General features: G+C 37.1%; 3 protein-coding genes across 4 annotated transcripts; 1 reads left to right on the top strand and 2 right to left on the bottom strand.

The window, feature by feature from the left end:
• Positions 1-1208: 1208 nt before the first annotated feature.
• mipepb (mitochondrial intermediate peptidase b) lies at positions 1209-10184 on the top strand. 2 transcript variants are annotated; one of them, XM_058790157.1, is made up of 19 exons: positions 1209-1543; positions 2324-2497; positions 2578-2666; positions 2747-2833; positions 4969-5032; positions 5128-5310; positions 5487-5643; positions 5744-5792; positions 5876-5936; positions 6049-6101; positions 6183-6336; positions 6457-6534; positions 7570-7774; positions 7857-7966; positions 8060-8134; positions 8860-8976; positions 9105-9226; positions 9487-9560; positions 9649-10184. In XM_058790157.1, the coding sequence occupies exons 1-19, from the start codon at positions 1415-1417 to the stop codon at positions 9732-9734; spliced, it is 2067 nt and encodes a 688-aa protein (XP_058646140.1). In that variant the 5' UTR covers positions 1209-1414; the 3' UTR covers positions 9735-10184. The 2 variants fall into 2 exon arrangements, 1 of the variants encoding a protein (XP_058646140.1); XR_009273219.1 differs by lacking the exons at positions 9487-9560; positions 9649-10184 and having other exon boundaries at positions 8060-8090.
• A 150-nt stretch (positions 10185-10334) lies between these two features.
• rps25 (ribosomal protein S25) lies at positions 10335-11586 on the bottom strand. The gene is made up of 5 exons (XM_058790158.1): positions 11521-11586; positions 11117-11209; positions 10803-10986; positions 10482-10580; positions 10335-10395 (listed from the first exon to the last, which is right to left on the bottom strand). Exons 1-4 carry the CDS (start codon positions 11521-11523, stop codon positions 10486-10488), a joined length of 375 nt encoding a protein of 124 aa, XP_058646141.1. The 5' UTR covers positions 11524-11586; the 3' UTR covers positions 10335-10395; positions 10482-10485.
• A 2628-nt stretch (positions 11587-14214) lies between these two features.
• Positions 14215-21379, bottom strand: slc37a4b (solute carrier family 37 member 4b). The gene is made up of 10 exons (XM_058788301.1): positions 21297-21379; positions 20100-20529; positions 19514-19746; positions 18502-18754; positions 16480-16635; positions 16315-16400; positions 15741-15854; positions 15575-15640; positions 15350-15488; positions 14215-15257 (listed from the first exon to the last, which is right to left on the bottom strand). The coding sequence occupies exons 2-10, from the start codon at positions 20245-20247 to the stop codon at positions 15091-15093; spliced, it is 1362 nt and encodes a 453-aa protein (XP_058644284.1). The 5' UTR covers positions 20248-20529; positions 21297-21379; the 3' UTR covers positions 14215-15090.
• Between the last annotated feature and the right edge of the window lie 939 nt (positions 21380-22318).

The following is a 22318-nucleotide window of genomic DNA, read 5'->3' on the forward strand; positions in this document are numbered from 1 at the left end:
GTGAGTAATCATTCGACAAGTAGGCCTATTGGAAGATCTGCTTGTCAGTTTCTTTCAAGAACATTTCAGGTTGTATTTTGATGGGTCTGACAGTATTCTGACAGTTTTTTTTTTTTTAATCAAATAAAAGTCCTTGGTAAAATGTGTAAGGATATAAATGCAGTGGCAGCAAGTTCATATCTATGACTGGTCTATTTCTTATACTTTATTCATTTAATATGACAGATGAATATGCACATGTACAAACTCATTTACATGTTATTACTCAAAAACAGCCTTTTACTGATGTGAGTATCTTAAATGACCAAATCAGATGTGGGGCAGATGGATCCAAACTCATAAACAGCACCTGTTGGCACAGGAAGTGACATCAACAGTCACTCTGTTCCCACACGAAAACAGAGAAACTGCCTAATAAGATAAACGGATAAGCAGTTGCCCACCATATGTGATCTTAACCCCAGCCCCCACCCACACTGGCTTTCCCTGACTGTGATGACCTAGAAAACGCTTGCCATAAGGGTTTTTGTTTATATTCTAACACACTTCAGCTTAAGGCAAGGGAGTGTCTGAGCTTTGTGTTTAGTGCCACATTCCTGCTATTTCTAATGTTGGTTTGTAAAGCTAATGCTGTTGGCTAGATTCCCTTATGAACATTTGTCAAAGAGATGAAAAACAAACCTATCTGATCCACAAGACTTACATAAAACATGAAGAAATGAGGGAACTTGTTTGTCCTTGATTGACTCAGTGATTTTGCTCAAGGCATTTGTCAGATCAGCTGAAGAGCATAACATGTGAATGCTTGATTTGGTTGATCAGACTTTTCACAAACAAACAAAAACAGTTATTTAATTCAGTGTTGTTTGACCAGTACATGTGATGCTTAATCTTCGTGTGAAACATTTCTGCCAGTGCATTAGTGGAGTACAAGGGCAGGGCGACCTTTGTTTGCTGCTTTGGATGTTTTTTTTTTACTCTGAGCTTTACGTCACAATTCCTTTTCCCACCGTCCGCGCAGTTTCGTTAGTGTATGAAAAAACAAACCCGAATTAACCATAGCATTGCTAAAAATAACATAATACATTTCTTAAATATATAAATATAACACAAGTTTATGGATGATATATCCTTAAGTAAAGATTTCACGTTTTCATTGTTGATTATAGAAAGTGCTGAAGTGAAACCTAGCTGGAGTGAAACCTAGCTGGAGTTGTCGCACGAGAGAGGTGAAATACCAAACCACAGCTGATCTCCGCAGATTTATAAGCTGGGAAATATTAGTTAGGCTAATTACTTATGTTTGCATAATACTTTCAAAAGAGCCGGCCTGGTTGTTTCACAATGCGTCTACTCAGGAGCTTATGCTGTAATGTTATATAGTGTTGTGCGTGACCTGTGATGGTCTTCAGTAATGCGCGGCTCGCGGCTCTTGCTGCAGCGCTCGCACGCGCTCTACAGACGCAGTGTCAACACATGGTCTGCTGTCGGAGCAGCGTTCACTGTTCAGCAGCAACGATTTGAACATTTAAAGAAAAATGTGGTGAGACTTTTGTGATAGTTTATAATATATAACGTACATGTGATTTAACAGTAAAATAATTTAGGCAAACGTATCTGTCTATATAATTTTTTTTTTTTAATAAAGTTATTTCATTTTTATTTATAAAGTATTTTCAGTTAAATTATATAATTTTGTATATTTTTACATTTTAATTTACTGTGTACAATGTATTATGATATATTAACATATATAATTTTGTATTTGCATGACCAATGTATGGAAACCCACCACGGAATAAAAAAAATTAATTAAAAAAAAGTTGATTGCAGCTTTCTATCTCACAATTCTGAGTTGGTATCTTGAAATTCTGATTTAGCCTTTTTTTTTTTTTTTTGAGATATGAACTCAGAATTGTGCAATATAAACTCACAATTGGGGATATGTAAACTCACAAGTCAGAATTCTGAGATTAAAAGTGACAATTACCTTTTTATTTTTTAATTGGTGGCAAAAATAAAATGCAATTGCAAGATGTAAACTCAGAATTACAAGAAATAAAGTCAGAATTGCGAGATGTAAACTCAGAATTGTGAAAAAAAAATCTGAATTATGAGTTTATATCTTGCAGATCTGACTTTTTTTCTCAGAATTGCGAGTTTATATCCCCAAATTGTGAAATATAAGCTCAGATAAAAAGTCTAAATTACCTTTATTATTTTATTTTTTTATTCCTTGGCAGAAACAGGCTTCCATACAAATGACTACAGTTGCATTGACCTTGTTTTCTGTGTAAAATGTGTCTTTCCTCTCTGTTCTCAGGGTCTGTTTGGAGTATCAGAACTCAGCGGTCCTGCCGGTTTCCAGATGGCTCAGCATCAGGCTCTCAGGGAAGCAGAGTTTTTGGTCCACAAGGCTTGCACACATCCTCCTGGTGCCATCACTGTGGAAACATTTGATCAGCTGTCTGACAGCTTATGCAGAGTTGCAGACCTGGTAAACATAATTGTGTTGGCGTAGCATAAACTGTGATTCTTGTTAGGGATCTGTGAAATCTCACAAGCGTTTCATTGCAGGCAGATTTCATGAAAGTGGCTCATCCGGATGCTGCGTTCCGGGAGGCAGCGGAAAGGACCTGCGTTGAAATCGGAACTGTTGTGGAAAAGTGTGTATCTGTCATCTGGTTATTCTGGCAGTACTAAACAATATTTGTGTTTTATTTTTATTTGTTTGTGTATATTACAGACTCAATACAAATGTCGATTTGTGTCAAAGCCTGAAGAATTTACTGGAAAACGAGGCTGTTTTGGCCACACTGGACTCAGACACAAGGCAGGTGAACTTTGAAAAATCCTTTTAAACATGATTTCAAAGTTAAACAAGAGAAGATGTATTTCTGAAACGACTGTGGACTCAAAACTGTGTTTGTATGAGTTTAAAAATGTGGAATCGGTAAGAATTGTCAGTGTTTTTGAAATTATGCTCACAAAGCTGCATTTATTTGATAAAAAATGCTGTAATAATGTAAAATATTATGTTTTAAAATATTTTATCAGGTAGTTTGTACCGGTTATGTTGGAGCTAAAATTCAACAGTCTTCAGTGTCACACGATCCTTCAGAAATCATTCTAATTTGCTGATTTGCTGCTCAAGAAACATTTTTCTTATCATCAATGCTGAATATACAGTGAGGAAAATAAGTATTTGAACACCCTGCTATTTTGCAAGTTCTCCCACTTAGAAATCATGGAGGGGTCTGAAATTGTCATCGTAGGTGCATGTCCACTGTGAGAGACATAATCTAAAAAAAAAAAATCCAGAAATCACAATGTATGATTTTTTAACTATTTATTTGTATGATACAGCTGCAAATAAGTATTTGAACACCTGAGAAAATCAATGTTAATATTTGGTACAGTAGCCTTTGTTTGCAATTACAGAGGTCAAACGTTTCCTGTAGTTTTTCACCAGGTTTGCACACACTGCAGGAGGGATTTTGGCCCACTCCTCCACACAGATCTTCTCTAGATCAGTCAGGTTTCTGGCCTGTCGCTGAGAAACACGGAGTTTGAGCTCCCTCAAAGATTCTCTATTGGGTTTAGGTCTGGAGACTGGCTAGGCCACGCCAGAACCTTGATATGCTTCTTACAGAGCCACTCCTTGGTTATCCTGGCTGTGTGCTTGGTCATTGTCATGTTGGAAGACCCAGCCTCGACCCATCTTCAATGCTCTAACTGAGGGAAGGAGGTTGTTCCCCAAAATCTCGCAATACATGGCCCCGGTCATCCTCTCCTTAATACAGTGCAGTCGCCCTGTCCCATGTGCAGAAAAACACCCCAAAGCATGATGCTACCACCCCATGCTTCACAGTAGGGATGGTGTTCTTGGGATGGTACTCATCATTCTTCTTCCTCCAAACACGTTTAGTGGAATTATGACCAAAAGTTCTATTTTGGTCTCATCTGACCACATGACTTTCTCCCATGACTCCTCTGGATCATCCAAATGGTCATTGGCAAACTTAAGTCGGGCCTGGACATGTGCTGGTTTAAGCAGGGGAACCTTCCGTGCCATGCATGATTTCAAACCATGACGTCTTAGTGTATTACCAACAGTAACCTTGGAAGCGGTGGTCCCAGCTCTTTTCAGGTCATTGACCAGCTCCTCCCGTGTAGTTCTGGGCTGATTTCTCACCTTTCTTAGGATCATTGAGACCCCACGGTGAGATCTTGCATGGAGCCCCAGTCCGAGGGAGATTGACAGTCATGTTTAGCTTCTTCCATTTTCTAATGATTGCTCCAACAGTGGACCTTTTCTCACCAAGCTGCTTGGCAATTTCCCGTAGCCCTTTCCAGCCTTGTGGAGGTGTACAATTTTGTCTCTAGTGTCTTTGGACAGCTCTTTGGTCTTGGCCATGTTAGTAGTTGGATTCTTACTGATTGTATGGGGTGGACAGGTGTCTTTATGCAGCTAACGACCTCAAACAGGTGCATCTAATTTAGGATAATAAATGGAGTGGAGGTGGACATTTTAAAGGCAGACTAACAGGTCTTTGAGGGTCAGAATTCTAGCTGATCGACAGGTGTTCAAATACTTATTTGCAGCTGTATCATACAAATAAATAGTTAAAAAATCATACATTGTGATTTCTGGATTTTTTTTTTTAGATTATGTCTCTCACAGTGGACATGCACCTACGATGACAATTTCAGACCCCTCCATGATTTCTAAGTGGGAGAACTTGAAAAATAGCAGGGTGTTCAAATACTTATTTTCCTCACTGTACATTAATATACAACAGCGCTATATATTCTTTGGTTAATAGAAAGATCAAAAGAACAGCATTTATTTCAAATAGAAAGTTTTGAAACTATATAAATGTCTTTACTGTCACTTTTGACCAGTTGAGTGCATCCTTGCTGACTAAACATATTCATTTCTTTCATGTGGATCTGTTGCTGATTTAGAAGAGTGGCAGAGCTCTTCATGTTTGATTTTGAGATTAGTGGAATACATCTGGATGAATCCAAGGTGAGAACAATCCTTAAAGCCCAAAATAAAAGCCCTTTTTAATGTGATCATACTGATTTTATATAGGCCCTATATTTTTTTCTGAATCATCTCAGAGGAGCAAGGTTGTCGCTCTGAATGTGAAGCTGCTGGATCTTTACCACGAGTTTCTGAGCGGCTCTCAGCTCCCAAACGCCATAGATAAGCAAGTTCTACCAGAACACATCCGCCACTGCTTTTCCATAGACGGGAACCGCATTCAGATAGGCGGGTTGCATGCTGACTCTCCAAACGAGCTGGTGCGTGTGATCATATTATTCTGTTTACGTAGTTACCATCTCCCTGTTTGTTGCTTGAGCTTAAAGGTGCACATAAATCCATCATGACATGCTATTGGCTGTTTATGCAAGCTAGATGGCAAGGTTTGCTTTTATTTGCATGTTCCATAAGCTTTTTTTTTTCTTCCCTCTGGTAGGTGCGGGAAGCTGCCTATAAAATCTTTCTGTACCCCAATGCTAGTCTCTTGCTTTGTCTGGATGAGCTTTTGGCTTGTAGACATGAGCTGGCAACATTAGTGGGCTATGAGTCGTTTGCACACAGGGCTTTGAAAGGAACGATGGCTAAAACCCCAGGTAAAAATAATCAGAGCATCACTTGCTGGGTACAGTCCTCTTTTAGCTGCAAATGGAGTTGAAACAAACGATTTTGTAAACTAGTTTGTTTGTTTTACAGAGACTGTGATGAAGTTTTTGAAGCTGCTAACAGATAAGCTCTCTGACAGGTACGTTTTGCACTAACTGCTGTTTTTGAATAGGAATCTTTGATGTGTTGTAAAGTTTACTCTGTTTGTTTGTCATAATACAGAACATCAAGAGACTTCAAGATGATGAAAGAAATGAAGAAGAAAACACACTCGACAAATCCTGTAAATGTTTATTTTGTGCACTGGATTTGTTTTGTGAATGCTGCTTTCCTTTTTTTTTCGTTTGCATCAGGAATGCAGACAGATTTCCTAAATATTGTTTTTCGCATGTCAGGAAGTGATGGCGTGGGATCATGCGTACCTCAGCTGTGCCATACGAACGGAAAAGTAAGGTGTTTTCATGTATACATCCCTCTGGATATGCCATCTACTTCCTGTTTATCCTCATACACATTCATGCACTTGTAGGTTTAACATTGATCCCAGCGTCTACAGCCCGTACTTCTCTCTGGGTGCTTGTATGGAGGGACTCAACCGTCTCTTCATGCAGCTTCTGGGCGTTTCTTTTCAAGCGGAGCAGCCGAAGATGGGCGAACTGTGGAGCGAAGATGTTCGAAAGCTTGTGAGATTCTCTCCTCCGTCTTTGTTTGCTCAGTTTTCAAGACCAACTGTCTATCGATCACTCACAGATGTATTAATGCAGATGGGCAGCTGTATTTACTGTTTCTTGTGCTGCCAACAGGCTGTGGTCCATGAAACAGAAGGACTGCTGGGATATATCTACTGTGATTTCTTCCGCAGACTTGATAAACCTCACCAGGTACAGCTGTCTGCTCTTGACTGATTCTGTACAATGCAGATATATAATTAAATTGGATATACATAATATTGGTGAAATTAAATGAACATAAACACACATATATGACAAATGCCATTCAGAAGATTGGGAACAAAAATTAATAGTTGTATTCAGTAAAAATGTATTAAAAGTGACAGTAAATGAATTAAAATAATTTCAACCTTTCTATCACAGTTTCCACAAAAAAACATTAAGAAACGACTGTTTTTAACAGTGATGTAATAACAAGAAACATTTTTTGAGTGGCAAATTAGCATATTAGAAAGATTTCTGAAGGATCATGTTACACTGAAGACTGAAGTAACGACTGCTGAAAATTCAGCTGTGCATCACAGGAATAAATTACATTGTAAAATATATTACAATAGGAAACAGTTATTGTAAATAGTAATAATATTTCACAATATTACTGTTTTACTGTATATGTTTATAAGTATGGAAGCCTGTTCCTGCGATGGAATAAAAAAAGGAAATTGTGACTTTTTATCTTAAATCTGACTACTTTTTCTTTGCAATTCTGAGGAAAAATTGCAGAATTGTGAGACATAAACTTGCAGATATTAAAAAAGTCACAATTTAACTCCGAACTCATAAACTCAGAACTCTGTGAATTGTATTAATAACGTTTTTTCCGTGGCAAGAATAAAAAAAAAAAAATGAAATTGCAACTTTTTATGTCACAGTTCTCTTTTTGTCCTCTGAAGCGCAGCAAGTCTATGTCTTTATATCTGCAAGTTTATGTCTTGCAATTCTGAGTATATATCTGACCATTCTGACTTTTTTATTGGAATTGCAAGATATAAAGTCCGAATTGTGAGATAAAAAGTCACTTTTTAAAAAAAATTTCTATATCAGAAATGGGCATCCATATTTAAGATACTTCTTTCAAACTTTGAAGTTTGTGTGTACATATATAGTTTTAAATGTTTATTTATATATTTTGGAAAAATAAAAAATTATATTGCTTTATAAACATACTATTTCCATATATGGCAGGACTGTCACTTCACCATCCGCGGTGGGCGGCTGAGGGAAGATGGCATTTACCAGCTGCCTGTTGTAGTGCTGATGCTGAGTTTACCTCCACCCAGCGGCAAAACCCCATCTCTGCTCACCCCCTCTATGGTTGAGAACCTCTTCCACGAGATGGGACATGCCATGCACTCCATGTTAGGCAGGACACGCTATCAGCACGTCACAGGTCAGCGTTAACTGAATATTCAGGGTTATTTAAATTCCTAAATTTAATTGACATGACAAATTTGATGTATGTATCTATACAGGAACCAGGTGCTCCACAGACTTTGCTGAAGTCCCTTCTATTCTGATGGAGTATTTCGCCTCAGATTATCGAGTTGTGAGCCAGTTTGCAAGACATTATCAGACTGGAGAAGTGGGTTTGTGCACATAGATCATCATCTATGTATCTGAAACACCATTAGAAGAACTGCATGTTGATGTAACATATGTCTTTTGTTATCTCTAGCGTCTTCCAGAGAGCCTAGTGTCCCGTTTATGTGAGTCTAAGAGAGTTTGTGGTGCTGCTGACACTCAGTTGCAGGTACTAAAACACATATCACTGCTCTGTGATGGAGAACTGCTGTGTAGAGCTGATATGAAGTCAGCTTTAATGAGTCAGGAGTAACTGTGGGATGTAAACTATAGTTGAGTAGATACATCAGGCTTTTATATAGTATGATATGGGACACTCCAGGATGAAAAAACATCTACATTTCATTTACAAGCCCAAACTGAAGCAGAAACATGCAATTTGGTGAAGTTGCTGATATTTATATGGCCACAAATAAATATGAAATTCTGATAGCTTGTAATGTAAATATTGTAAATTTATATGTAATGTAAATTTATAATAGCAGGCTACTTACATAAATATCATTATGACTAAATATTTTCCAATAAGCTTAGTTCATGATCAAAGATAAGTCGATTTTTAATGTGGGGAACAAAACATATAATGCAATGCAATACAGTGATGATTGAGAGATGAACAAGTTTCAAGTCTCTTATTTGATACTTATATTTTAGCACATTTTCTGAAGAAAAAAATCGCTTATGGATAATCATATATACCTAAGTTGTAATTTATACCCAAATTGCTTCAGTCCAGTTAATGTTAAAATATTATTAGCAATATAAAATTCATAAGATTCAGTAAAGAATTCACAGCGAAAACTATCGGTACATCAGGTTTTTCAACAGTTTTGACCATGATGAAGTCTACTAGTGATTAATGTTTGTTTTTTTGTGCAACGCTTCTCTCTACAGATTTTCTATGCAGCTTTGGACCAGGTTTATCATGGAATACCACAATACAGATCAACCACTGACATCCTCAGAGAAATACAGGAGAAATTTTACGGGTTACCATATGTTAATAACACAGTGAGTGGCAACATCACAGACGCATTTCAGATTCTGTGCAATTTGTCTAATTATTACTTTTTTTTTTTAATGTTTTTTGACAGTGTTAAAAATAAAATGTTTATCTTATTTATTCTCTGATGATGTAGGCTTGGCAGCTGAGATTTAGCCACCTGGTTGGCTATGGTGCTAAATATTACTCCTACCTCATGTCCAGGGCAGTTGCCTCGATGGTATGGAGGCAGTGCTTTCTACAGGATCCCTTCAGCAGGTCAGTGTGGAGTTTTCAACTCCAACTCCTGGCCATGTTGGACAGCTTTGTCATGCATATGTTTTGCTATTTTGTCATGGATGCTGAGTGCACAGATAATGGTACTCATGGTGACTGGAAATTCTCTATTTTTGTTTGATTTACATTTAATAAATGTTAAATATTTTCTATTTTATAGTGACTGTTCACTTTCACAGCATAAAATATCTGTAGTTGTACTGTATGTCTGGTCTAATTAAAGAGGAAACTGTCATTTGCAGAGTGATGGGAGAGCGTTACCGCAGAGAGATGCTCGCTCATGGGGGCAGTAAAGAGCCTATGCTGATGGTCCAAGGTAAAAACAACACTTGTAATTAAATTTTCTGTAAGACCTCAATAACTGTCAATCTTAATATTCACACATTTTTATTTTTGATCCTCAGGAATGCTACAGAAAACCCCTACCATTGAAGACTTTGTTGATGCACTAGTGTTTGACCTTGATGCAAATGTCAAATCCCCACCTTAGTAGAGGAAACGATCTCATACACGGAGTATAACCTCACTCTTTCCTAATGTCTTGCTGCCTTTAAGCCTAATTAAAATGTGAAGAGACATTGTGTTACTTCTGCCTATTGTGCCTGTTTCACATTTAGTACATTGTGCTGAAAACACCAGCTTCAGCACACTGAATTTCACTGATATATAGGTGCTGATTTGAAGATTTTTATTGAAGTGATATTTTTGCAAAGAAAATCTTGCTTTAAAACATACCCTGTCCCTCTTATTTGTACTTAATTACAAAAAATTACACAACCATACATATAAGAAAGATGTTTAAGTTTTGGCAAATATGTATATCATTATACAATTTTAAAATGGCCTGCTTTTCTAAAATGGCCATTTTAATAAAACACCATAACCAGTTTTAGCTTTGTAAAGCTCAAAGAAAAGCAATATACTTCAGATTATGATCTGGTATATGTATTAATTGGGAAAAATTAAGCTTGGTTTCTAAAAATTTCAACCTACTGTCATAAACCACAATATACATTTTCAAAATTATATAAGGAGTACAAACACAACGTAGGTACATATTCACTTTGTTGAAGAAATGCACAAACACAAGTTTCATTCCGTGGTTGTTTATTTACCTATACAAAAGACCATAACTCAAGCCAAGGTGGGATCTGAAAAAGAGATGAATAAACATTCAAAACAGGAGACCAGCAGACGAAACAACATTAGCTGACAAAATAAATGAGTTGATAGTCACCATGTTATGCCTCCTTCTCTGGAACTACCTCATCTGTGCCCTTGGTGTTTCTGGTGTAGATCACCTGAGCTCTGTGTTTGGACACCAGCTTGATCAGACCTGACGATAAACATAAAATGTCACTCCATCATGGATTCAAAATAAAACTTGAGACATCTCTGAATGTGTTAACTTAAGAAAAAGAAAAAAAAAAACCACTGAATACTTCAAGTAAATAATTTATGTATAAGGGGTTTGGCAGACAAAAAGACCTGCCATATGTGATGTACTCGAACAGTTTGTGAATCAATCATATTCACTGTTAGAGCATCAGATGATCACCTTTGCTGAGCAGCTCCTGCAGAGCAGCCCTGGCCAGCGAGCCCCTGATCTTCAGCCTCTCAGAGACCACAGCGGGTGTGATGAGCTTGTAGTTGGGAACTTCTTTGTACAGCTTGTCATATGTGGCCTTGTCAAAGAGGACCAGGTTGTTCAGCTTGTCCCTCACCTTTCCTTTGGACCACTTCTACTCAAGACCAAATACAGGGAAAATTACAATCCATGCATGCAATTACGGCATAAAATCACAGTTAATGACTGAAAAGGACTGACTGGTCTCTTAAGTGATGTAAAATACTTTTAATTGTAGTATTTACCTTCTTTTTCGCTTTGCCTCCGGATTTGTTAACGGGATCCTTGTCCTTTTTGGACTTGCCCGCATCTTTCTTCTGCTTGGTATCCTTGGGCGGCTAGACAGTTACAGAAAACTCATTTCAATCACATGCATAAATAAAAGCATATTTTAATAATTACATGGTCAACGTTTTAAAAAAGCAATGTGTGGTAATGCGGTGAGCGTGTGTTCAGGCCTCGCGCACGATGCGGCAACACTTCATACAAAATAATCATACACAAACGCTGAAATAACCCACTAAAGCTACATTATGTTATTCATCATGCTTAAAAACGTAGGACAGTGTTGTTATAATACGGCTATTACACGTGAGAAGTGGGTAAAAGTGCTATTTTTCTAACATTACGGAGTCGCTCGAGCACTCACCATGCTGAGGCAACGAGCTGCGGAAGAGAAAGGAAGTGGCGCACGCGCACGTCCGCTTTGTCCGCGTGCACTTCGACTCGTGCTGTCTTTGCGCTCAGTAGTTCACGGTCGCCACCTGCAGGACTGGAGCGAGTGCGGCTCTCCTCTAAATATAAAAACTGTGACATTATTTACCCGTTTTAAAAGTGATAGTAAAGAATTGTATAATGTTACAAGCAGGACTGGATCTGCGAGTGGGCCTGACAGCTTTCCACCCAGTCAGATCCACGGAAATACAGATTTGTATTTTTATTATACAATTTAATGTTTAAATTCTTCATTAATCACTTTAAATGTGATTTGTGTCATCATTTGTTTCATTAGAACTATAATGATAAAATTAATATGCTAATTAGCATCTTCTGTTACGTCACGCCAGTAGTATGTTACGTTCTTTGCGCCAAAAGCCGTGGCATGGTTATGCAGTATTTGTATTGAAATATTTGTGAGCAAGTGATTTTCTGGAATGTAGCCAACATATAGTGCCTATTTACACTTGTCCCAGGGGTGCTAAGCAAAGCACCTTCAAAGGAAAGCAAGAAGAGCATCCTCAGATGAAACAGCAAAATAAAAGCATATTGGCGAACTCTTTTTCTACAATTTTCTGGCAATCACTCCAGTGCTTATATGTTTGCGCTCTCTGGGGCCAGTTGCATTCTTAAGTGTCTTAAGATCTAGTCTGACCAATTAGCAGTTAGCCAAGGGGTAATCAGTTTTATTTTTTGGATTCAACTTAGACTAATCTATGTTTTATGTAACCAACATAAAGAAAAAAAATTATAACCAGTCTTCAAGAAAAAAATGAGATGACTAACTTGTAAGACTAGTCTAAACCTTTTATGCAACCAGCCCCTGGAGAGCATCAAATGTTTCTATTTTCAAAGTGTTTTTGCAGCGTTGAGCAACATAGCCAATCACAGACCTGGGGCTTGTACCATGATGGTGTCTGAACAATCTCAGGGTTACAGGACTAGTTTTGAGTTGACAAAACCAAACCAGTCCAATCCGGCTTTGTTGGTACCATGAAGCTGATCATCAACTTTCTCTATCAACTCAGGCTTGATCCTGAGTTAATGGAGCACGTGCACTTGAACGTGTGACATCATTAATGAACAGCCAATCACATGCCTTAAAACTATGATTCACTTCTTGTGAGAGTCAGTGCAGATTGAACAATATGAAGGATTTAAACACATTTGCACAGCACGATCATGAAACGATCTATCCATGAAAGAGGAAAACTTAAAGATAACATTTTACCATATAAGTGCAAGTAAAAGTTGTAAAGTTAGTTTAGAGTTGATCATATTTATACGTATAAAAACACTTAAAAATCTAAGCTCATGTAGTCACGTTTAAAGTTATTGATTCTAAAACGTATTTATATTGCACATTATCTATATTATCTATATGTTTACATGATTTTAAATAAAAGCTTAATAATTACTACTAAACTAAGCTGGCTTGTGTAATGGATTAAGGGTACAGTACTTATATAAATAAGATAAAATAATTATAAAAAATAATAATCTCTAAAAATCAGATGATTTTATCTTTAAAAATGTTTTACTATGTAGCGTACTTTAATTTGGAGTAAGAGAAACTGGAAGAGTGGCTTTATTGTGTCAGAGAAGTGTCACTTTGCTTGAAGCTGATTGGTCAAATTTCAGTTTGAGATCTCTAAACCAGAACATAACCTGCCCCGGAGCAGGTTAGCTGTGGAGCGTAAGTTACTATGGCGATGAACACTGCTAAAAGCCAAACCACTTTCATGGTACCTAAAACCCAGAGTTGGTGCAAACTAAACTGAAATTTACCTGGCTAGCGAGCCAAACCGGCTTCATGGTGCAGGCCCCAGAGGCGTTTAACCACTCACTGCTCAAAACACTGTTTTTGTTCAGTGGTGAGTTATGGTGACTGGAGTAATGCTGCTGAAAATTCAGTTTTGCCAACACAGGAATAAATGACATTTTAAAATAAGACTTATTTTAAATTGTAATAACACAATATTGTAGAGCTGTCAAATGATTAATCGTGATTAATTGCATCCAAAAGAAACATTTTTGTTTACATAATACATATGTGTGTGTGCGCGCTGTGTATATTTATTATGTATGTACAAATACACACACATACAATATATATTTTGAAAATATTTACATTTGTATTCATAACATATATTATATATAAACATTTTAATATATAAACATTTTTCTTAAATATATACATGCATGTACGTGTATTTGCATAATAAATATACACAGTACACACACATATATTATGTAAACAAAATTTTTTATTTTGGATGTGATTAATCGTTTGACACTACTATATTTACAATATTACTACAATATTACCGTTGTACTGGATTTTTGATCAAATAAATGTAGCTTTGCTGAGCATAAGAGACTATACATTATTTAGTTAATTCACAATAATTGTGCCATTTTTAATCTCAATGGTAAAAAGCGACCCAGTATAACTGAATTCACCCTTACTTTTTAATTTAATACACCTTAAATATATAAAACAAGATATCTCGCAGCACATTTAAAACTATACTAAAATGATAAAATGACCAAAATAAGTGAAGCTCACCAAAATAAATAAATAAAATAAATAAACAAATAAATAAATAATAAAGAAGACAGGAAAAAATATCAAGACCAATGTTTAAAATGATGTGAAATGACACATAAGCAACAACTTAGTTACAATAAACTTTTATACTACATTTTTACACCTTTATACATCATAAAGGATACTGTTGTTTGCATTAAATTAGCATGAATTGGGTACATATTTAAAAAAAAAACATTTTTTGATGTAACACTGAAGGCAAAAGTACAGGTATTTAAAGTGCAAAAGAACAATGTGTGCCTATGTAAGACAGTCTGTAGACTGGAAAAAGATGATCCTCAATTCAGCACATAACTCAAGCTCTAAAGTTGTTACTCAAAAAATTAACAAGCTCAAAAAAAAAGCTTGTGATAAGTTAAACAACATTCAGGTGAAACAATTCATGTTAATATTTACTAAGAAAGTAAACAATTTTCTATACTAGTGTGTAAACATTTCTGTTCTTACCGTAATACAAATTCTGTTCTTCTGAAAGATGTACAGTGGAGACCCTTAGTCTCTGAAGTGTGTGAATGTTATGATATTGCTGAGGAATAAGCTTAAGAAAAAAATGTAAATGTAAGTTAAAACAGTAGCACTGACATTAAAGCAGTTCCTTAAAAGGACAGTCAAAAGAAAAATGAAAAATCTGTTATAATTTACTCACCCTCATGTCGTTCCAAACTTTCTTAGTATGGACAAAAAATTCAATGGAAAACGAAACTGTTTGGTTAGCACAAATTCTTCAAAATATCTTATTTTGTGTTCCACAAGTTTAGAAAGACATGAGGATGAGTAAATAATGACAGAATGTTTAATTTTTGGGTGGACTATCCCTTTAAGTACAGATGTCCTAACTGAGTGCTGTCACATTGGCTGGGCTCTCTGATATGATCATATTTAATAGGTGGATTAGTCCATCTTTTTAGCCACATGGCCCATTTTTGTGCGCATGTTACGCACAAAGAAGAAACAAACTGTTGTTACAGCGCAGGTGACCTCTGCTACCCAGAATGCTGTGTCCCAGCTGTACCGTTTGGCAATGGTGCTGAATGGCAGGCCAGCAATGAATGCACCAACTGAAAGAAAAAAAACAATCAGGAATTTATGGTTATATATGGAGCATTTTATCTTAATGCATTTTGTCATGAAACAGTTCCTTCAGATTTACCATTTGCCATCAGAGCTACAATGGCATGTGATGTCCCACAGAAATTGGAGGGGGCGCTTTCACTCGCAATCACCCCAAACAAGGCAATTGGTCCATATGAGGAAAATCCAAATGCAGCACCAAGAATCAAAATCCAAAGCTGCAGAACAGAAATTGTTGTATTAGACACCATTAACCCCACCATTAATTAGTTAAGATATCATTGTGGTGAATTTTTGGATATACCTCTTTCTCTGAGACACCAGTGAAGACTGAAACTGGATGGAGTGCCAAAACCCATAGTGGAGCTTCCTGAGAAACCACACATGATGATTTAACCAACATAATAAAGCAAAAATTGATGCACATATAGATTGTACTTTAAAAAAAAATTTAGATAACAAAAAAACACCTCTGGGGTCTCTGGTGTGATGGTAACCCGGAAGAGGTACATGGACACAGCCATGCCTGCCATCATCATCAGGAGTAACCCATGGCGAGGATTACCATAGGTACCCAGCCCTTGCTGTAAAACAGGAAGTCACCGTTTAACAGATGACATGATCTCTATTTATAAATTGCAAATTTATCCCATAATGAAGATGCGCCAATATAGCAATTAAGGGTGATTGTGAATCCCAAAAGGAATAGTTCACCTATATGCAAGTATGAAGATTTGCTGAAAATGTAGCCTATACTCACCGTCAGGCCATCCAAGATGTAGATGAGTGTGTTACAAAACTTTTCACTTCATAAGACTGGACTGGACATGTGTGGGTTACTTGTGGATTATTGTGATGTTTTTATCAGCCGTTTGGAATCTCATTCTGACGGCACCCATTCACTTCAGAGGTCCACTGGTGAAAAAGTGATGTAATGCTTAATTTCTTCAAATTTGTTCTGATGAAGAAGCAAACTCATCTACATCTTGGATGTCCTGAGAGTGTGTACACTTCTGCAAATTATCATTATTAAATTGAACCCACCCTAGCCACAGCCTTGTCAGACAGATAACCAGCTCCAATGCTGCCAAAAAACCCACCAACTTCCAGGGCACTCATGTACGAGCTGCCTGTAGAAAACAAACAAGCACGTTAGCATCCTCACACACAGGACATAAACAACACAAAAACAGAGAGTACCAGACTCACCCATCAATGCAGACTGGCCTTTTTCCTGCATGAGGAACAGCTGACCCCAGTCAGTGCAGGCGATCTTTACTCCAAACACAACCAGGTAGCCAGCAGATAGCACCCAAAGATAAGGAGACAGCAGGAACTCTTTTAGACTGCTTTCATCATTAGGGCCTGGAAAAAGAGTGAAGTCTGAGTGGATTGACACGAGCAGTAGCCAGTAACAAACATACATAATTCAAATCGCATAAACAGAAAAACATCAAGCATATATTATACACAACCATTCAAATGTTTGGAGCTTTTTTATTGTTTCTGAAAGAAATCTTTTATACTTACCAAGGCTGCACACAGTAAAAGCAGTAATATTGTGAAATGTTATGGCAATTTAAAACAACAATTTGTATTCAAATATATTCTAAAATGTAATGTATTACTGTGATTGCAATGCTGAATTTTCAAAAATATTTCTCTTCAGCCATAGATTAGAAAACAACTAGATGATCTAAGCACTAGATGATACAGAGGGGAAAATAATTATTTGATCCCCTGCTGATTTTGTAAGTTTACCCACTTAAAAAAGAAAAGAAGGGTTTATCATTTTTATGGTAGGATTATTTTAACTGATAGAGACAGAATATCAAACAAAAAATCCAGAAAAAAGCAGCATACAAATGTTATTAAAGATTTACATTTTAGTAAGTCAAATAAGTATTTGATCCCCTACCAACCAGCAGGAATTTTTGCTCCCACAGATTGGTTATGTGCACATGTGGAACACAGATTAGTCCTGTCACTTTAAGAAGATACTCCTAATTTCAGTTTGCTGTGTGTATAAAAGACTCCTGTCCATAGAATCTGTATCTTCCATTCCAATCTCTCCACTACCATGGGCAAGACCAAAGAGCTGTCAAAGGACATCAGGGACAAGACTGTAGACCTGCACAAGGCTGGAATGGGCTACAAGACCTTCAGTAAGAAGCTTGGTGAGAAGGAGACAACTGTTGATGCGATTATTCGGAAATGGAAGAAATACAAAACAACCATCAGTTGCCCTCGGTCTGGAGTTCGGATCACAATCACCAAGCAAAACATTGGTAACACACTACGCCACAGTGGACTGAAATCCTGCAGAGCCCGCAAAGTCCCTCTGCTCAAGAAGTCACATGTACAGGCCTGTCTGAAGTTTGCCAATGAACATCTAAATGATTCAGAGAAGGCTTGGGAGAATGTGCTGTGGTCAGATGAGACCAAAATTGAGCCCTTTGGCATCAACTCGACTCGTCCTGTTTGGAGGAAGAGAAATGCTGACTATCACCCCAGGAACACCATCCCTACAGTCAAGCACGGAGGTGGAAACATTATGCTTTGGGGCTGTTTTTCTGCTAAGGGTACAGGACGACTTTACCACATTGAGGGACAAATGGACAGGGCCATGTACTGTAAAATCTTGGACGAGAACGGGTCTTCCAGCATGACAGTGACCCAAAACATACCGCCAAGGCAACAAAGGAGTGGCTCAAGAAGAAGCACATTAAGGTCATGGAGTGGCCTAGCCAGTCTCCAGACCTTAATCCTATAGAAAATCTGTGGAGGGAGCTGAAACTTCGAGTTTCCAAGAGACAGCCAAGAAACCTTAATGATTTAGAGAAGATCTGTAAAGAGGAGTGGACCAAAATACCTCCTGAGATGTGTGCAAACCTGCGACCAACTACAAGAAACTTCTTACATCTGTGCTTGCCAACAAGGGTTTCTGCAACAAGTACTAAGTCATGTTTTATTTGGGGATCAAATACTTATTTGACTTACATTTTTTTTAAATAATAAATCTATTTTAAATTTATTTTAAAATTTAAATAAATCTTTTTTTAACATTTGTATGCTGCTATTTTTCTGGATTTTTTGTGTGATATTCCGTCTCAGTTAAAATAAAACTACCACAAAAATGATAAATCCTTCTTTTTTTTTTTAAGTGGGAAAACTTACAAAATCAGCAGGGGATCAAATAATTATTTTCCCCACTGTATACTGCTTTCTTACCTCCTTTTTTTCCTTTGCCCTTTTTAGCGCCAGGCTCAATATTGGGCAACCCCACATCACTGGGTTCGTTCTTTACCGTCAGAAGGCAGACGACAGAGACAGTCATGCAGATCACCCCAGACATGGACATGATGAGTCTCCAATTATAGTACTGAACCAACACTGTAGTGATGATGGGTCCCAGACTACCTGCCAGATTCATACTGCAGCACAGGATGGCCCACCACGTCCCAAACTGAGATGGTTCAAACCACTGAAACAAGGCCAGTACAAGGACATTTTAATAAAACTTTTCATGGAAAACCAATAACACAATGTCAACACAGGATAAAGTGGCTATTTAAATGATTTTTTAGTGTTATTTACTAGTATGTAAAAGCTAGATTTCTAGAAAAGGTTTTTAGTTTCTTTATGAAACCCAGGGTGCATGGACAATGTAGCTACACAGGTCAAAACTGCTCAAAAATGTTGTATAAAGTAAATAAAACCTCCTTTTGGGATGTTCTTGAAGTGAAAAACATCATAAAATTAAAAGAAATTCTAAAAATGCAAGTATAGCATAAATAAATGCAAGGATTTGGTGTAGTCTACAATCATAATTATATTTTTGTATTTATTTATTCATTTTTCACCTAAAAAGACTACGAAACATCCACAAATCAATCTGAAATGCAAGTAAATAACATTTAGTTCATTAAAGTCAACTTAAATCCAAGAGCAATGCCTGTTAATGACCATTATGCATTTGATCATCCACTGAAATTTATGTAATACTCAATGACATTAATTTTATTGCAGATCAACAAGTGCTTCCAGGTTGGTCAGGCACAGATAACTACTGCTGGTTGCTTTAATTAGATTTAAGTGTATCGTAATGCTCCCAGCTTGACACCACAAGTATGTGGCCGGCATCAGCTGTTGGGTGATATCAGCAGTTAGAATTCCTGTCACATTGCCAACACTGGAAGACAGGTGCATATTGATGGATTTAAAGGCAAAGGGTCAGCCTTACCTTCCTAAGCACCTTTCCACATGGTGGCCAGCCGAAACCCTGACCAAACCCGTTCACAAACCAAAGCACGGTAAACATCATGACAGTGGATGACCAGGAAAAGGCAATGTTTATGGCGCCCACAATGAAGAGCCCGATGGAGAAGAGCCAGCGAGCACTGATCTGGTCCGAAAGCACTCCGCTGATAAACTTACTGATAGCATAGGCCAGAGTCTGGCTGCTGGTGATCAGCCCTGCATCACAGGAAACAGGAAAAATCAAGGCTGAAATCCTCTGGATGCTTTGCAGATCTGATTACTAAGAATCATGCAGCAACCAAATAAATACTGCATTGCATTTCATTTATTTGATTAAAAAAAGTACAGTTAAACAGTTATCATTCTAATACGCTGTTTTGGTGATCAAAAAACATTTCTTATTATTATCAATGTTGAAAACGGTTGTGCTGCTTTTATATTTTTGTGGAAACTGTGAAACATTTTTCAAGATTCTTTGATGAACAGAAAGCTCATATGAATTGCTTTTTTAATTTGAAAAAAAATTGATCCCAAGCTTTTGTTATATGTGCAGAACACACAACACTCACCAAGTTCTTCTTTATCCAGATCGATCTCCTCCATCACTGATGGCATCAGAAAGGAGAAAGTCTTTCGGTTGAAGTAATAGAGCATGTAGCCCACAAACATTGAGATGAATATAACTGTGCGGAAATATCCATAACCTGCTGCTCCCATGATTGCAGTTGTGAAATTATTAATAAATAAGCAAAAAAAGCAAAGAAAAAAAAAGACAATTTAAAAAAAGCTGCAATATCAAGTCCAAAAAGTGTGCTGGATAAAAATCTTTCAGTTCTGATGACCAGTTCTCTCCTTATGAAACTTTACAAACTTTCAAAAACAGATCCAAAGGTCTAATCCATTTCATCTGACTTATAAGGAGGGTATTTTCAATTCCAGGTTCCTTAAAGTTGCATGGGCGACAGACGGCCCCTCTTTGGCTGGCATTCACTGATGTGCCTGGAAAACATCTCAGAGTCAGTTTACTTTAGTCTCTGTGCAAGTAACTTGCTGTGAAGTTGGCCTGCATCCAAATACATCTGAGCAAAATCAAAGCATCAGTACTATTTAGACTTTCAAAACTCAAAACAAATCACTCCAGACTGGAGTTTCATGAAAAAGTTATCCACACTTTCCACAAACCTTGTTAAGTCTACATGCTAAAGGGTTACTTGAGTGGCCATGGTGCATGTAAAGGGGGCTGGGGTTGAACAGCGATATGAATTTGAAACATGATGCAGGTGTCAAGGGAACATCTCTTGCAAGAATGCCAAGCCACCAGATAAAAATAACGCTACACAAGCTTGCTTCACATTGCAGGTGGACACATGCGCACTAATTGTAAGAAATGATGAAACCAATGACTGTTGTGTTCAAAAATAATAATAATGGTGAAGCTATGTGAATAAAAGAGATGTGCTTGATCTGCCCAGCGCATTTATTGCGTTTAGAATGCCCTTGAGTCTTGACATCGCGAGCGCGCACTGATACACGCACGAGATCATAAAACCGCAAAACCGCGCGGTGACGTCACTGCATCAAAACACACAAAACACTGATTTTGAGTCTGACCTCTACAACAAGCTTCCTCAGTACCAACGTGCAGACTAAACGTATTACGTTATGCTAAGAGACATGGAGATAATTCTCTACATATAGATTTATTGTTTAGACAGTTTAATGTTACTTTACTGTTTCGTATATAAGGATAAGTGAATAAAATATACCTCCAACAGTCCGGGCTTCGCGTTCACAATACACGCAGGAGCTCCTTCTCTAATCTCTTTTCTGATTGGCTACCAACCTGTCATTTATGGCGCGGTGGGCGGGCTTTTGGCTTCTTGCGGTCCTCAGTGGCATATTTGCATAAACTTTAGCTGTAATATTGTGAATTTTATTGCATTTGTGGAGTAGTTTTGAATTTACTCGAAATTACAGTATTTCAAGAGAAGTATCAGAGAAGTACCAGACGTATACGTCTTTAATTCTTGGACTGAATTGAAATGCATTTGGGGTAAATAGCCCAGTGTTTACTATTACATTACTTTTAAGGTGTGGAACGTTTATATGAATTTTCCGAATAATTTAGAAACAAGACCTACATGTCCAATGGTGCTAAAGGAAAGATGTGGCCCATCATTGCACTATAACCACTAGATGGCGCACTTATAATGCATTATGCCGTGTTTTGTCTTGATAATATTATAATTAATATATGGACAATTAATAATATCTTATGCTAATATATTTATTATTCTCTTTCAAATAATAGACGAAATGATAACAACCTTCAGAAATCATCTAGTTCAAAATAAATTAAATAATTTAAATCGTAATTTTAAATCAAACCTAAATTTACATGTCATATTTTTGTCATGTTGTCACATTTTATTGGTGTAAGCTGTTCCGTGTATTTTAAATGTTGTAATATTGTACACTTTGCTATTTTCAATTTCTGTTCCTTTCCAAAAGTGAGTCAAATGATTGTCACATGTTCCACAGTTGTTTCACAGTTTAAATTTCTACTGAAAAGCATATACTAAATGATTAAGTTATAGTTACTAATAGTTACTAGTTAGTAAGTTATAGTTAGACTACTAATTATAAGATACAAATAAGATGTTCTAAATGAGTAGGCTATGTGTCTGTCTAGCTGTCTAGCAGTCAGTTTCTCACCCAAATTTGCTCAGCACAGTGTGTGTGTGTGTGTGTGCGCGCGCGCGCGTTTTGTGACAAATCAGGACATAGA

Source organism: Onychostoma macrolepis, chromosome 10 (assembly GCF_012432095.1).
Source record: "Onychostoma macrolepis isolate SWU-2019 chromosome 10, ASM1243209v1, whole genome shotgun sequence".
NCBI classification, from domain to species: domain Eukaryota; kingdom Metazoa; phylum Chordata; class Actinopteri; order Cypriniformes; family Cyprinidae; genus Onychostoma; species Onychostoma macrolepis.